The sequence below is a fragment of the Lissotriton vulgaris genome, chromosome 2_1 (genome assembly GCF_964263255.1).
Source record: "Lissotriton vulgaris chromosome 2_1, aLisVul1.2, whole genome shotgun sequence".
NCBI classification, from domain to species: domain Eukaryota; kingdom Metazoa; phylum Chordata; class Amphibia; order Caudata; family Salamandridae; genus Lissotriton; species Lissotriton vulgaris.
In genome coordinates this window covers 2,078,223,825-2,078,240,309 of record NC_141687.1, presented here as the reverse complement: position 1 = coordinate 2,078,240,309, position 16,485 = coordinate 2,078,223,825, and the positions used below count along the sequence as shown (strand labels likewise).

At 42.3% G+C, this 16,485-nt stretch overlaps 1 protein-coding gene across 2 annotated transcripts in view; it reads left to right on the top strand.

Annotated features, from left to right (window-relative positions):
* Nucleotides 1–16,485, top strand: part of ATOSA (atos homolog A) — a 450,421-nt gene that overhangs the window by 339,645 nt on the left and 94,291 nt on the right. For both annotated transcript variants that reach the window (XM_086958313.1, XM_086958312.1), the window contains exon 9: nt 13,367–13,525. In XM_086958313.1, coding sequence (XP_086814439.1) covers nt 13,367–13,525 — 159 coding nt within the window. The remainder of the gene's footprint in view (nt 1–13,366; nt 13,526–16,485) is intronic.

Here is a 16,485-nt window from a genome sequence, read left to right as displayed (position 1 = left end):
CCGAGGTAGTCAGCGGGGGAGTCGTTCCTTGTGTGGCGGCTGGGGAGTCTTGGGGCTTTCCACAGGGCTGCGAGCAGAACTGCAGGGACTCCATATACCAGGAGTCACTGACTGGCCAATTGGTAACACCTGGCCCGCTCTCCCTGCTTGCCCCGCCCCTGCGCACCACAATCCTTCATTATCAGCACTTACCACTGCTGCGCGGGAGCGTCCCGGGAGAAGCCCGGGCAAAGGGCGGGCCGTCTGTGGCAGTCAGGGGCTGCAGGAGGCTGGGCTGGGGCCCCCCTCTAACTTTTTGGCCCGTATTTTAACTCCCAGCTGGGAGTACATGACCGTAAGCTGTGCTCCGCTCGTCATTTATATTCTGTTTAGCTAACAACTCTGTTACTAGGTCCACCCCATGCCTGTACAAGACAGGTTCATATTAGAATATTGTCTATACTTTTACTGTATTGAGGACCCAGGATGTCTACAGGTGTTCCGAACTCCTTACCGTCCATTGTAGGGAAGTCCATACTTGGGCCGTTAGACAAATATTTTGCCTGGGCCACTAGAGAAATAGACAAGGAGATTACATTGGCAGAGAAACGGGCGGAGCGCCGTTTCTCCATTGAACTTTTAAAAAATAAGCCAATAACCACGCCACAGAAGGTTGCACCGATTGCACAATTACATAATAAGACGCCTGTTGATGCAGACGCAGAGCTGTTTAGCACAGAAAATATCCCGCTAATATTTCAAGACAGGTCACCATTGTCACATGCCACGGAAAACACAAATGATTTTTTTTATTAATGAGCCGACTGTCACATCAAACTCCTTAATAGATCTAAACTCTCCCATACTCTTAGACGCAGTCTCTCAGTCAAACAGAAACGCATCTTCTCCTGTTTCTAATTCTCCAGTAGAGGTTGTTGTGTCGTTGGAGACACAACCGCCTATAGCAGTTAGTGTGACCAAAGATAAAATACAAACTAAGAAGTACACGGGAGTACATCGTTCTCCACCAAAAAAAAGGAGAAAGGGTAGGGTCAGAAAAGGGGATAAAACCACATGTATATCACCACCCCCTATGGATCCATTAAATAAGTCACCTAAGGAAATAGGGAAGGATGTATCAATAGGGCCTCCAACAGTAATAACTTCTTTTTCTGAAGCCTTGCCAACTAAATAGCTAATGGAGGCTATTGAATGCCTTCTAAAATCTCTCATACTCCCACTCACAGAGAGAGTTAAAAGGCTGGGGGAAAAAATGGACTGTATTTTGGCAGCCTCTAATCCAATTGAAAATCCTAAACCAACCAATCCAAGTGAAGCCTGCTCTAAAATTAAACATTCAATACAGAAACCATCCAGGCAACAAACTGACACGTCCGTACCTAAAAATACGCTTGCTGACATAAATTCTATCAAATCGGCGGCCACGCAAGACACTCTTAACCCCATGGCTGCTAAGGCAATTCCCCTCCTGTGCTGGGATTTGTTATATTTCATTGTTTTATGACGAGCTGGGCTCGTCATCAGTGTATGAGGAGGCTACACCATGACGAGCCCAGCTCGTCATCAGTGTGGAAGGGGTTAAGAGAAGGTTAAAACAGGTGCCCCGAAAGTTCTTTCCACTAGAAATGACCCCCCAACGAAGACAAGTCAAACGACTAGACCAAAATCTAATTTCAGAAATATAGTAGACTTACCCCCAGAATCATCCAACTATGTCATTATTTTAACAGGAGTTCCGGTCGTGCCAGTAGGAAACATAGAACCTAATACTAGTCTCAAAAATAAAGTTATCCACTGGCTGCGTAACAGACCTCTCCCATTACATCTAAATGGAGACATAGTATCGGTGAGACGGTGTAATTGGGTGGGCCTACGCCCTAAAGACATTGAAGGGGATGTGGTGTTAGTAAATTTTAGGGATCATAGGGTGGTCACTTACATCAGTGATTGGTTCCCAGGGAGAAGCGAGGGTGGTGTATCATCCCATAACTTGAGCTATTTTTACCCAGAAGCTCTGATGATGCCCCCAAAAAACCCTCCAACCTTGCGCAGCTTTGATGCCCCTCATTTTCCATATCATATCCCACACTTTACCGCCCCCAGACAGTACAACAACAATTATATTCCCTTACTTTCATCTCAACGCCCAAATAGGTACTCTATTCCGTTTGGCAATAACTACCACCCCATAAATCCAAATGAGTACTGGAACATCCCACTACACAACTTATTCGAACCCCTCTCTGGCTTAGACGTAAACAAATGACTTATTCCACCTATTTCTTATGAGGGATTCACCCGAGAGTAAATGATTAATTGTAATACTTTAGTAGAACCTGATAATCTTGTACCAGGGATGGCCCTCTCTGAAAATTTGGATGGTGCATTGACAAGGGAAGAAATTCTAAGTGGGGGCAATATTAGTAATAATTCTGACTACGAGAGAGTAGAATCTAGCAGGTCCATTATTGATCCTGGATCCCCTGAAGAGCCTAATGTAATCACTGTGAGGAAGGTAAATGCGGGGGCGCTGAATCTCCTAAAGAAAGTGCGGCGTGCCATAATTTAGGTTTAAATGGAGGGCATGGAGATAAATGGTCCATTATATTTTGGAACATAGCTGGCCTTAAGGCCAAATTAGATAACCCAAACTGGCAAAAATTAATTAATAACTGTGATTTTATATGTTTGCAAGAGACATGGGCTAAGGAAGAATACCATATGAGTGGTTTTAAAACTATATTCATCCCAGCCATAGGATCTGCACATGGCCGAGCAAAGGGGGGGATTATGCATGTACATTTCAAATTGTTTTCTATGTAAAAAAAATTGAGTTGTATTTCCATAACTGTTTTTACCATATTGTTGGGCTACATATTAATACCACTGTTTGTATACTGTTAGTAAATTTCTATAATAACATCCCTGTATTAGATATACCAGTGGTGCTTAAAACCCTGAACTCTAAACTTTACAGCATAAATAACAGCGCTCATAAACAGTTCATTGTCATATGGGGCGGTGATTTTAATTGTGCCCTTTGTGACAGAGCAGGAACAGGAAATTGTGGGTTAATGGTGGATAGGGATACCGCTTTGTCTCATTTTGAGCACTCAGTAACGGGGACTGCTTTAAATGAGATCATGTTTAATAATGATTTAGGGTTCTCGAACGAACTATGTAGCACGTAGGCCTCCTTCTCTCCTACTTTTAATGGTAGAGGTTTATTCTCTACAATTGACGTTATCCTAATTTCCTCGTGTTATAGGGATAGCATTGCAAGTTATAATGTCTTAAAATCTCGCGTAAGTGACCATTTCCCCATCAGGGTAGAATTATCCGACCCACAACTGATAGTCCATAAAAGAGCAGAGGTTTCTTCTGAAAACTTAGAAATTGCCAGGCAGAACGGATATGCTCTAAAATGGACCACGGTGGTCCCCGAGGAGTTCCTTAGCAATCTAATTAATGCATGCAACACAAGTTTTTCTGTTTGTTTGGATTTGGCATCTGATGATGCAGACATTATAAGTAATTTTAAAGAAATAACTGCTTGTATAAAGAGGGGTCTGTGAGTAAATGCTAAGGGAAACATGACTCAAAGGAAAACAAGAGGCTGGTGTAAATCAGCATGCTGTAAGGCCCACAAGCAATTAAAATTGGCTTTGCATAGGCATGACAGAAATCCGACCCTGATAAGGGCCCTACGCAAAGAATATAAAACTGCACTTAAAGTTCAAAGAGACCTGATAAGGAGGGAAGCATGGACAGCTATAATGGAGGCCTCTGAACTAAAGGATATGATAGCCTTTTGGAAAGCAGTGAATGCCCCATTTTTTAAAGATAGTACAAAGGCTCGAATTGAGATTGCTGTTACCGAGGACGAATGGGTCCATCATTTTGAAACACTTTATAGCCCAGTATCAATCACCACTGAGACACTGAGAGAACCCACGTTTAGGGGAAGGGCACTGAGGGGTTGCAACTCAACTTTTCCCTGGATGAGGTAATTAAGGGTATTAACTCTAGCCTAGGGGGAAAGGCACCTGGCCCGATGGCGTCCCAGTGGACATTAAAAAAAAAAAATGTACCCCTCTGGGCACTATTGCTTATTAGAATTTTTAATGCTGCTTGTACAATAGGACTGATTGGTACTTGGTATAAGTCGATTATTATCCCTATTTTCAAAAAGGGAGATAGAGCAAGCTGTGTGTGCTATCGGCCCATATCCTTGCTTGACTCCACCATCAAAATTTTTGGCAGAGTCATTTTAGATAGACTGCACTCATGGGCAGACGAACACAACATTATTAGCGACCTCCAATATGGTTTCCGCGAAGGAGTTGGTACTGTTGAACAAGTACTTAATTTATCAATATTAATAGAGAAATATACTATGGCTAAGGGAGGAAGACTGTTTTTAAAAATTTTAGATTTGACATCTGCCTTTGATTATGTAAATCATGGAAAACTATGGATAATTTTAACCCGGTTGGGAGTGGAGGAAAATATCATCAAATTTCTGAGAGAACTGTACAATGGGGCTAGTGCAATGGTTAGATACGGTAAAAATGGGGAGTGCACAAGAGAGTTTAGCGTAGCGAGGGGCGTGAGGCAAGGGTGCGTCCTTGCACCGTTTTTATTTTCTATTTATATAAACAACTTGGAGGAAACTCTATTACAGGATATGCCAATTGTTTTAGCCCGTCGTATACCTGCTCTTATTTATGCAGATGACACTGTTCTCATGGCAAGAACCCCCATGGCCATGCAGACTCTGATTACCTCTTTTAGCTCCTTTATGACCAAATTAGAATTACAAGTAAATTGTACCAAAACTTTCTCTATGAACTGTGGAGGCAACGCGAAACAAAAGAAAAAACCATGTTCATAGGATCGACCCCTTTAGACCATACCCCAACATTCCCATATCTGGGGATCTTGTTTGATTGCACTGGTAAGTGGAGCAGTGCGATCAAAGCTAGAGATTTGCTATTTTCTAAATCTATAATGGCCCTTAAGTCGTTCAGCAAAAAGATGGTAAAAAAGCCAGTCAAAGAGCTTTTATATATATATATATATATATATATATATATATATATATATATATATATATATATATATATATATATATATATATATATATATATATATATAAAGCTAGTTGTGTTACGGTGGCAATATATGGGGCAGGAATCTGGGGTGATTCTAATATCAGTAGATTACAACTAACTGAAAATGGCTTTTTGCGATATCTTCTAGCTGTCCCAGAGAGTACGTCCAGTTATAATTGCCACATTGAATTGGGTATTACTTATCTGGAAGACTTAATTAAGGTGCAACCAATTCTTTTATGGCATCAGGTATGGACTACTGAAAAATGCCATCTAAATCGCCTGTTTCTAGGGGATGCCCTGAAATTAGATGGCGTGAACAGGATAAAATGGCTGTGCTACATTAAGGCATTCTGTGAAAATATTAACCATCCGGAATTTTATGTAGACCCTATGTCGTTGTCTAATATCACTAAGAAAGCACTGAAACAGCTAAGTTTAAATTTCCTAGAGAATCGAAGAGAACAAACAGAACTGCTAAAAAAGACAGTAATCGCCCATCAATTGATAATAAAACCAAGGGTTATTCAGTCTTACCTAAACCTCCAAATGAAAGATCAAGAAAGGTTTTTGTTGACCCGATTTAGATTTGGGATACTGTTCAGACTGCTGAGCTTCCCTGTTATAAACGACTGGACAAAGGAAATTTGTAAATGTCCGTGTGATAACGTCTCCACTCAATCGGATATCCAAGTTTTATTTTTTTGTAGATTTTATGTAATATCTAGGAAAAGATGGATTATGCCTATCTTAAAATATATGAACATGAGACAGTGCCGCCCAGCTTTTTTCGCTGTACAATCTTTGGATGATATTTTCTCAGTGGCATCTGTTTCGGCATTTCTTAAAAGTATTTTTTATCTACGTAAGACACTGATTATATGAAATCCACTATTTTAAATTCTGGCCCATGTTAAATACTGTGTTTACTGATTTTATAATATTAATTATGATGATGTAATACTTCATGTGATTTGATGTACTTTTATGGTTATTTATGAAAAATAACCGAATAAAGTCTTTTGAATTGAATTGAATTGACTTGCTGATCCCAGTCTTGCTTATTGTATGATTTTACAGAACTCTCTCAGAAGTTTGTCGAAGCTGTTGCAATAGTTCACTTTATTTGTAATTAGGGTATTAAAGTAATAAAGAATCCTGCAGCATTTCTGCTGTTATCTATCCCTTGTTTGGATAAGAAATATCGAGCACCTGAGGATTCGCATGCCTGTCTTATTTTTTTTTATTTATTTAATTATTTGGGTATTCTAAAGCCGACTCAGTGGTGATGCAAGTTGCCCAGATATGTATTGTGGAATCTATTCACGCCATGCTCGACTCCGCCAGACAGGGAAGAAAGGTGTTTGGACAACATAGGGAAGAGGTTCTCAGCTGTTGCGGCAACCACAGCTTCTAACTCCTTAGCAATCTACAGTCGATACGGAAGACAGATGTGATCAGACATCAGTACTTACATTGACCTTCTGCCGGAAGAGTAAAAAGTCTGAGGCTAAGGAAATACTTCAGAAAGGAGAGAAAGCACCCTTAAGGATGATCGATTCCACAGTAGATATATTATCCACTGTATTTCTGCAACTGTTGGATGTTGCTGTTCTCCAAAGGCAAGGATGGTTGAATGCACATCTTTCAGAACGGAAGTACAACGTAAACATTTTCAGATGCTTTATCTTCGGTAAGCACTTAGATAATGCCCTGCAGACAATCAAGACTGACAGTGCCAGATCTCTTGGCTTTCTCCAGCAGAGGACAATTCAGTTTTAGAGGGGGATACCAATCTTATTGCTATCAACCATATCAAACTGATCAGCCACATACCCTAAGTAGGAAAACAGACCTTTGCCATCAACTGCTTTCACAGAACAATCTCCACAGAGGAAACTAGGACCTCAGAATAAATACACTGGCAGAAGGCAGTTAAAAAATAACGATGCGCTCATGAAAACCCCTTCACCAATAGTGTTTGGAGGTCAAATTTCCAATTATTATAGTGACTGGAAAATTAGGGAAATTTAACTGCAGACCGCTAGGTCCTAGACCTTTTTATCATTACTTACTTATGTCTACTATCCCTTCTGGGGTATGGGCCATCAACCTGGACTTTCCAACAATCTCTGTCCTGGGCTTTTCTTTCAGTCTGACTCCAGTTGTAACCCATCTCCTTGAAGTCAGCCTCGAGGCCTTTGTGCCTTCCTCTTTTCCTTTTCCCTTAAAGGTTCTAAGTCGGGGCTTGCTTGGTGATGTTTGATGCAGGCGTCTGTTCATGATTTCTTCATGAGCAGGGAGTTGGAATGTCTGCTGCCATAGGTCGTTGTTGCTGATTGTATTTGGCAATTGGATTTGAATGATTTTCCCCAGACAAGTGTTGATGAATGTCTGAGAAGGCATTCAACAGTGTGGACCCTTTGGAAACTACTCTGCCACTACAGTGTGCCAGATAACATTTTAAGAAAGATCAGGAAATCTTACGAGGGAATGACCCGCAAGATAGTCCACAAAGGTCAACTTGCAGAAGCCTTCCAAGTGAGGTCCAAAGCCCATCAGGGTTCTTTGCTATCATCTTTTCTCTTCCTGCTGCCCATAGACTGGATCATGAAGAAGCAAGAAGAAATGGGATCCAGTGGACATATTGGACGCAGCTTGACGAGGTGGACTTTGCAGATGAGTTAGACCTACTCGCCTATACCCATCTGAGAAGACCAACAATGTGGTAGCCACAATAGCACAACTTGGCCTCCAACCACAGGGGAAAAACCAAGATCTTGCAGGCTAACACAGCCAGCACAACTATGTCACTTTTGCAGGCGATGCACTGGAAGAGTTTGAGGCCTTAACCTACCTGGGCAGTGTCAGACAGGCACGGTGGCACAGACTCTGACATCAAAGAAATAATCTGTAAGGCAAGAGCTGCCTTCATTCCGCTAAGGAAGATCTGGAGCTCCAAGGACCTAACCCTGCAAACCAAGAGCAGGCTTTTTAACACCAACGTAGAATCGGTCCTTCTGTATGGGGGAAATACTTGGAGGACAACAGTGACCACAACTAGCAAGTCTAGACTTTCTACCCTACTGTCACAAAATGGAAGTCATCCAAAACACTCCCCATTTTCTACCTCAAAGTAGGTTGTGCTCTCCACCTTCATCTGCCGCAATTAGAAATGTTACCATGCTAAACAAAGGAAAAATAGTCCCTTTACCTCTGAGAAATATGGGCTTCTTTTCCCACTTCTTTTTAGTAAAGAAGTCTGGGGGAAATGAAGACCCATTCCAGATCCGAGAAAATTAAACCAACATCTCAGTAAACATTCATTCAAATGTTCACACTTCAAGATATCCTTCAACTCCTGAGTCTCGGCGATTATATAAACTCATTAAATCACTTTAAAGTAGCAGCACTACCCAAGATTCGAGCAGCCATTACTATTTCAATGGTATTTCTATTGGGCTAAAATAGGCTACTCTCACCTACACAAAGTCTCTCGCCTCAGTAGCATGGTATTTAAGGCAGGAATGTCACTAGGTATTTCCATACCTCCGCAACTGACTGGTAACCGCTCCTTCCTGTCAGGCATTCAGGAGGTCAACCAAAGCTTATTTGTGACTTCATCATTTTAGGCCTTACTCTGAATGAACACAAGTCTTCCCTCCAATCATCCTGGAAAATAACATTGCTGCATGCAGCTTAAGGACACTATGATAGACAAAGCTCACCTGATTGCGGAAAGTTGTTCCAAATACACTTACCAAAAAGCTTTAATAAACCACTTCAAGTCACTCTTGTGAAGGATGTCATCGTGCTGATTATGCTGTCCTTTAGTCCTGTTTTGCTGTCTTTGAATGAGTTACCTTTTAGAAGAACTGCACAAACAAAAGCAAGACTCATTCCACAGTGTACTCTGTGAATTAAATCTGCTGGATTCAGGAGACCCATTTTAAATCAGAGTTAACATTTTTATAACACAGAGCCCACAGTTTGTTATTACTGTGAAGCTCACTTACATGACCTGGAAATAAGTGGGAAATTTACTCCACAAGATTTGAGTATCCACATAAACCTCTTAGAAATGACAGCTCGTAGTTGAGTCTGAGCTTTTCTTGCGAGGATAACAGATTTTTCAGTTCTAGAGCACATTGGCACTACGACAATGATACATTATATAAAAAGCCTGGGGAATAAAATCTCAACCACTTGAACCTCAAATAATTTTGGAATGATCGTTAAAGCACTATCTCAAGCTTAAAGCCGAAATCATGCCCAGCTCACTCAATCAGAATGCAGATACTTTAAGCACAATGACAAAGAACTGCCACCAATAGGACCAATACACTTGAAACGGAATATCCAATTGTACAGGGGAAACCGTAGCTAGATTTTTTTGCCACAGTTCATAATCAGAAATACACATTTTTACACAAGTTGGCATCAATAAAAAGGGTCAGGGGGGAAAGCGTTTTCGATAGAACAGCCAGGATTCGTTCAATGCGTATTTCCCCCCAAATACCCATTGTTCGAAGAGTTCTGAACACAAGGAAGAGAGAAACAGGCAGAATCATACTAGGAGCTCAAAAATGCTCCTAGCAAAATTATCTCACCAAGATATTTCACTTATCTGTGAAAAGTCATACACAACTAAAACCGATCCCCAACCTGCTCACCATACACAATAGATCCAAAATCCTTAAACATTTCGGCATGGCTGCTGAACACAATGAATTTTCGCATTAGGCATCCCAGAGGATTGTAAAGAAATCCTAGCTAAAGCCAAAGTAGAAACAACAAATAAATAGGAAGGATCTGTTTATGGCGACAAATGTATTAATTGTCATCTTTCTTCTGCACAGAACACATATTGCCTTATGTACTACATCTGATATAAGAAGGCAACCCAATAACCCCTTTAGAGCTTGATCTGTCGGCACATACTGAGGAAAGAAAAAGATAATTGATGAAAATGCTCAGGAAATATTCAGATATTTTTGTGTATTTACATGTGCATATATATATGTATAATCAATCAATATTATGCTGAAAATGAAATAGCACATTAGGCATACAAATGCAAAACTGTTGAATAAACGGAAGGATTACGTTGAAACAAGCAACTGAACACGAGGAACAATTTCTAGCATGCAGCATACACTTGACTTTAATAATGGGACAGCATATTGATGAATCCAAGTTTAAAACATTCTTTTGACATGTATATGAAGATCCACTCTTTTTGAAAAGTACTGTACAATAAATCATGTTGGTTTTAGATGGTATTGTTGTGTTCATCTAAACAAGAAGTGCAGTAACCGTCTACATTTCAGTCTCTAACATAATTAATAAATGAGACCATCCTCAGGAACGCATTGCAATGGGTGTGGATGATTGACTACTAGATCTTCTTAAGTTAACACCTTCGCTGCGGTGGCTATTCCCCCTGCACCGCTACAGGGGCGGAGCGGGCGCGCGGCGCGCCCATGCTGGTGACGGAACCGCTCCGTCACAAGCCTCGGTTGAGCTGTGCTCATGACTGAGCGGTTCCGTCATGGCCCCGCCCGCTCAATGGAACGCCCAGCGTAGGCGCGGAATCCGCGCTGGCACGGCGAGCGAGCCATGACGGAACAGCTCCGTCATCAGCACAGCGCTACCACGGCTGATGACGGAGCGGTTCCGTCATCAGCATCGAAGGAGTTAAAGCAAAACAATTATATGTATGCCTAAAAATTGCAATATTCTGGAGTTGCACTGCAAATGCCAGCAACACTAATGCATCACATAATATAGGTGTAGTGTTCACGCAGTCGATACAGAATTATGAGATAATATGCAGCATATTGGGATAGGTGGGGTGCCTTGAAATCAATCAATCAGGGGCTCATATAGTGCAGCTACTCATCCATGAGAGTCTCAAGGTGCTTGGGGTGGAGGGACGGGGATGCTGATTCATCTGGGCGCAGGAGTTCAGTCGAAGAGCCAGTTCTTGAGGTTTTTCCTGAATTGGGTCTGCGACGAGGATTGCCTGAGGTGTAGAGGCAGAGTGTTCCAGGTCTTGGCGGCCAGGTGGGATAAGGATCTTTCTCCCGTTTTTTGGGGTTTTTTTTGGACAGACTAATTCCTTTCTGTCAAGCAGATGCCAAACAGTTTGGATGCCGCCATTTGCTTCAGACTACAAACCATTAAAATGTAGTGTTCTGGAGGGCTCTTCATTAAGTCCAACATTGTTAATCTTGGATATTTGGGAAAGTTTGTTTTTGCTCTCTCCCTCAGTGCCAGAAGATGGTAGTGCATAACCTCGTGGGTGGACTATGCCAGTGCTTATTACTGGGGCCACTCATTGCACCAAATAAAGAGACTCCAATTGGTACAGAACGCAGCCACTCTGCTTCTTTTAAGTATCTCGAAGAACAATTCAATACATGCACATTTTAAGGAATTCCATTGGCTGCCAATTCGGTATTGAGTGAAGTTTAAGGGATTGGTGTTGGCCCACCAAGCTTTTCGTAGATCTGGTCCTGCTACTCTGGCCAAAAGACTTAATTACCATCCGGCCAAACTTTGCGCTACTTGGATGCATTGCATACGGTGATTCCGACTGGGATGCACTTCCTCTCTACATGTGTGCTACTAAGGATGAAGGTTTCTTTTGATTGATTGATAATAGCTCTCTGTAGACCTGTAGAGGAAGAATTAGTATAGTATTAGAAACCTGCAAGCATCTGTTATCTGTATGGGCATAAATTGTGGAAAATTGCACACCACTATGATTGGGATATCGTAGCCCAATGAGTTGAATATAGGTTGCGGTTTTCTTTAAGAATGTTAAACTTTAGCAGGCAGAGGTGCATGTCTGTGTGCACACCATCTTATGTTGTATGTGTCAAATGCGCTGTTAAGCTTTTTGATTTTTTTACTTCACTGACATTTGCTTGGTAAATATTAGTGACCCTCTGAAAGGAGGCATCTATTGCTTGCTAAATCAAAATAAAATAGTTGCCAAAATATTTTTTGTTTAAATAAAGTAACACATAGAGTGATTTCAGATAGCCTTAGACCAGTGACATTGTTTTAATTTGAATTGTCTGCTTACAGCATGTGCTGTCTTCTGGGCTGTGAAATCGTATTACCTACAAATGGGGAGGTGGGGGGGGGGGGGGGGGGGGTTAGAGTTGGCCCCTAGTAAGGACTTCAATGTGATGCCAGTACTCTTCCCCCTTTATTACACATCCCCAGCCATCCTTGAAAGCAAATTGCATGTACCAACCTTACGGTTTGAAAAATCAAGTAACAACCAAGGGAGGTGATGGTGGAGGGGAATTGAACACATTCAAGAATGCTTGTGCTAAGGCAGCACCTGCAATTTTTTTACAGTTCTGATGTTCCATTAGCAAAGCATTTTTCAGTTGCTAACTAGAATGGGTGAGGGCAGTCGGAAGCTAACAGTTCCAGCTTTGCAACCAAGGTATTTATTTTGTTTTCAGTAATGCATTGAAGACATCAGCGATATTGAGGAAACCTGTCCCTTAGGCAAAGGCCATTTTCTCTCTAGGAGCGTGTCAATATTCTACTTGCATGCTCACTCCTCCTTTCACTAACCAATTGCTTTGTATGACTCGGGGTACGTGCACTGCACTTTTGAGCAATTTTTATATTCCAGGTCCTCTAAAGTGTTGCTTGTGAATCATAGCCATAAATTACTATAGCCAACTTTTATGTCCTTTTCCATTGTTTTTGTTAAGTATGGTTTACAGAAATGTTTCGTTCTCTTCAAAATGATTAAAAAAATGTTATTAGAGTTAAAAATGTGACATTAAATGCTAGTTTGCAATGAGTCCATTTACTATAATTGACATTGTGTCTTTTGATACATTAATGATTTATATGCCTTTTTCTAAATGTCAACCGCAGTTTGTTCACATAGCCACTGCTCCTTGCTCAGCATTTATTGTAATCTATTCTTCTTTGCAGATCATACAGTCTGCTATTGTGTGCCTGTGTTCGGCAACTTCTAAGGGTTTGCATGCTTGTATAGCCCACAGCTTATTAACATAAATATTTGGTATAGTCTAGAAAGAACGCTGTATTTTCTCATAGTCCTTCAAAACTACTGTGTTTGAAAAAACTTGTTGAAAAAAATCGCCTTTTCAAACCAGTAATTTTATGCTGTTTGTTAGGAGAGAAGTCTCTTCACCGCAACCAAAGTATTTGACTGAAGCTTTAAAACAAAATATTTTCTTCTTGTGTTGCAGGAGTCTGTACTGAATCATCGATTGGAACCCCTAGGCATTGTTGATGGTTTCACAGCCGACGTCGGTGCGAGTGGCCTCTTTTGTCCTACTCACATGACTCTTCCAGTAGAAGTGTCTTTCTATTGTGTTTCTGATGACAATGCGCCTTCACCTTACATGGTAATGAGCATTCTTTATTTAAATGTTAATTGGGGAGTTTGAAGGACTTTGTGTGCAAGAAATTAACTAAGGTGAGAGGGAGGCTCACAATGAATGCAATCATTTTTCACTGAATGCTCCGGAAAAGTAAACCATAAAATAGTTTTGTTACATTTTAATATAATTTGCCGAGTTCAGGAAGTACTCTCAAAGAGACGTTGGGTACCTCCAGGATCAAGTAATCAAAGGGCAATAGTTAATACAGTGAGGAACGTACGGTCCTATTATAATTCCTTAAAAGTATATGTTCTTTGCGTAATCACTAAAATGATCAAGAAAATGTGATCAAAGAAAACTGGATGAAATGAGTTTAACCAAGTTTAATTAATGTCACTGAAGTCAACCTGTTAATCATTCTTAGATTCACATTTGTATTATTCGGTGTCGGTTTACTATGACACCTTTGTAGCAAATGTTGAATAAAAGTGATTATCGTCCCTCTTCTATCTATCCCATCACATGACCCAATCTGAGTCTAGTGGACTGGCGAAGCTTTGAGCTCCCCTCCCCCAAAGGCTTTTATAGGTCACATTTCCTACTGTGTGCAAATGAAAGAGGGATGCTCTAAAAATCTGCTCCAGTTATTTGAAAAACGGATAACTATTCTTTTTTTGATGTTCTTTCTGAAAAGTGTTACTTTGCTGAGTATTTCATAGTTCAGAGGCTAGTGCTCCTCTCTCCTTTTCTCTGGGAAGCTGGGCCCTGGAATGATTGTTTTTCTTCACCTGATTAACATGTTCTATTCACTTTGAAAGAGTATCCTTCCAAAGCCAAAGTGCCCAATTTTTTTCTGATGATCCACATTTGCAGAATATTTACTGTCTCAAATCTGAGATTGTTTTTTTGTTTGCTAGTCATTCCCTGCAAAAAGTAAAACGTTTTCTAAATGAAAGAAACTCTTTTCTGATTTACATCCTGGCATTTAGACAAGAATCTTTCCAAAGCACTCCCGCTGTACACATCGAATGATTTCTGTGAAGAAATAAGGCTAAAGACTGAATCCTCCCAATACCCTAAATGCAATGCCACAGAGACTGATTTTTTTTTCTCAACTTAATGAGAATGTGCCCACACACATGCACATTCTGGAAGGGGGTGTATGAACGCCTTTCAGATGAAATAGACGGGACTTCAGCCAGATCCCCTTATAGCGCTCATGATATATGTAGCAGATGTTCCAAAGAGTACTCCAAGTTTCACTGCCATGACTCTGCTGTTAGCTAAGAGAAGGATAGCTTTGGAGCAGTGGTGCTCGTCCTACTGTGGATGCTTGCCTAACTAGGATGATGTATTATGATAAGACAAATAAAGTATATGCAATATTTTAACCTCCTACAGCCAGGCCGAAGAAAACTTGGCAATAGCTCCGGGACTACCTGTTAACTATTGACTCAGAGGCACAGAGCTGAGTCACTGGACATTTCTTCCAGTATGCTATACGCACTCTGTGCAACACTGCTTCCGCTTATATGGTAGGCTTCCGACCACAATTCTGCAACACCATCGCCGACTTAATCAGCTCGCACGCACTGACCTCCACCAACTACATCCTGAACTTCAATCTGGAGAACAACAGCAATTCGTCCACCCTGATAGACAACCTCGCCAACCTCGGACTGGAACAGCTCGTCATCTAGAAGATGGTCAACATCCAGCTCACCCGCTACCTCGAAAACAACAGCATCCTGGACCCCTCCCAGTCAGGTTTCCGCAGCAACCACAGCACCCGAGACCGCCCTCATCGCTGCCACAGACATCAGGATCCTGTTTGACAACGGCGAGATGGCGGCCCTCATCCTTCTGGACCTCTCCGCCGCCTTCGACACCGTCTGCCACCACACACTATGCACACGACGCAGGGATCCGAGACCAGGCCCTGGACTGGACCTCCTCCTTCCTCTCAGGCAAAACCCAGAGAGTCTGCCTCCCCCCGTTTCCATCTAAAGCCTCCGAGATCATCTGCGGCGTCCCGCAGGGATCCTCCCTCAGCCTGACATTGTTGAACGTCTACATGGCACCTCTCGCACGCATCACCTGACAGCATGACCTCAACATAATCTCCTACGCTGACGACACGCAACTGATCCTCTCCCTCACCAAGGACCCCCTCACCGCCAAATCCAACCTCCACCAGGGAATGAAGGCCGTCGCCGAATAGATGGAGCATAGCCGCCTCAAACTGAACACAGACAAGACGGAGATCTTCATCCTCGGGCCCAACCCCTCAGCATGGGACGACTCCTGGTGGCCCGCATCACTTGGGACACCCCCGCTCCCAGCACCCATGCACGCAACCTGGGAGTCATCCTCGACTCGAAACTCACCATGACCAAACAAGTCAACGCTGTCTCCTTCACCTGTTTCAACACCCTCTGTATGCTCCGCAAGATCTACAGATGGATCCCGACAGACACAAGGAAAACAGTCACCCAGGCCCTAGTCAGCAGCAGACTCTACTACGGGAACGCCCTCCGTGCTGGAGCCCGACCAAGCTCATCAAAAGACTACAAAGATTCCAGAATGCCTCTGCACGCCTGATCCTCGACGTCCCATGCCGCGAACAAATCACCCCCCACCGGAGGAACCTGCACTGGCTCCCTGTCGATAAAAGAATCTCCTTTCACTTCCTGATCCACGCACACAAGGCACTCCACAAGACCGGCCGAGCCTATCTCAACAGCCGACTCTCCTTCTACGTACCCAACAGGAAACTCTGCTCCGCAGACCTCTCCCTGGCTACCGTCCCACACATCCGTAAAACCACAGCCAGAGGCAAATCCTTCTCCCACCGCGCCGCCAAGACCTGGAACACCCTCCCCCTCATCCTACGACAAACCGAAGACCTTCTAACCTTCAGGAGACAAGTCAAGACCTGGCTGTTCGACCAGTAGCAACAGCACCCCCCTTCCTCCCCTCCCTTC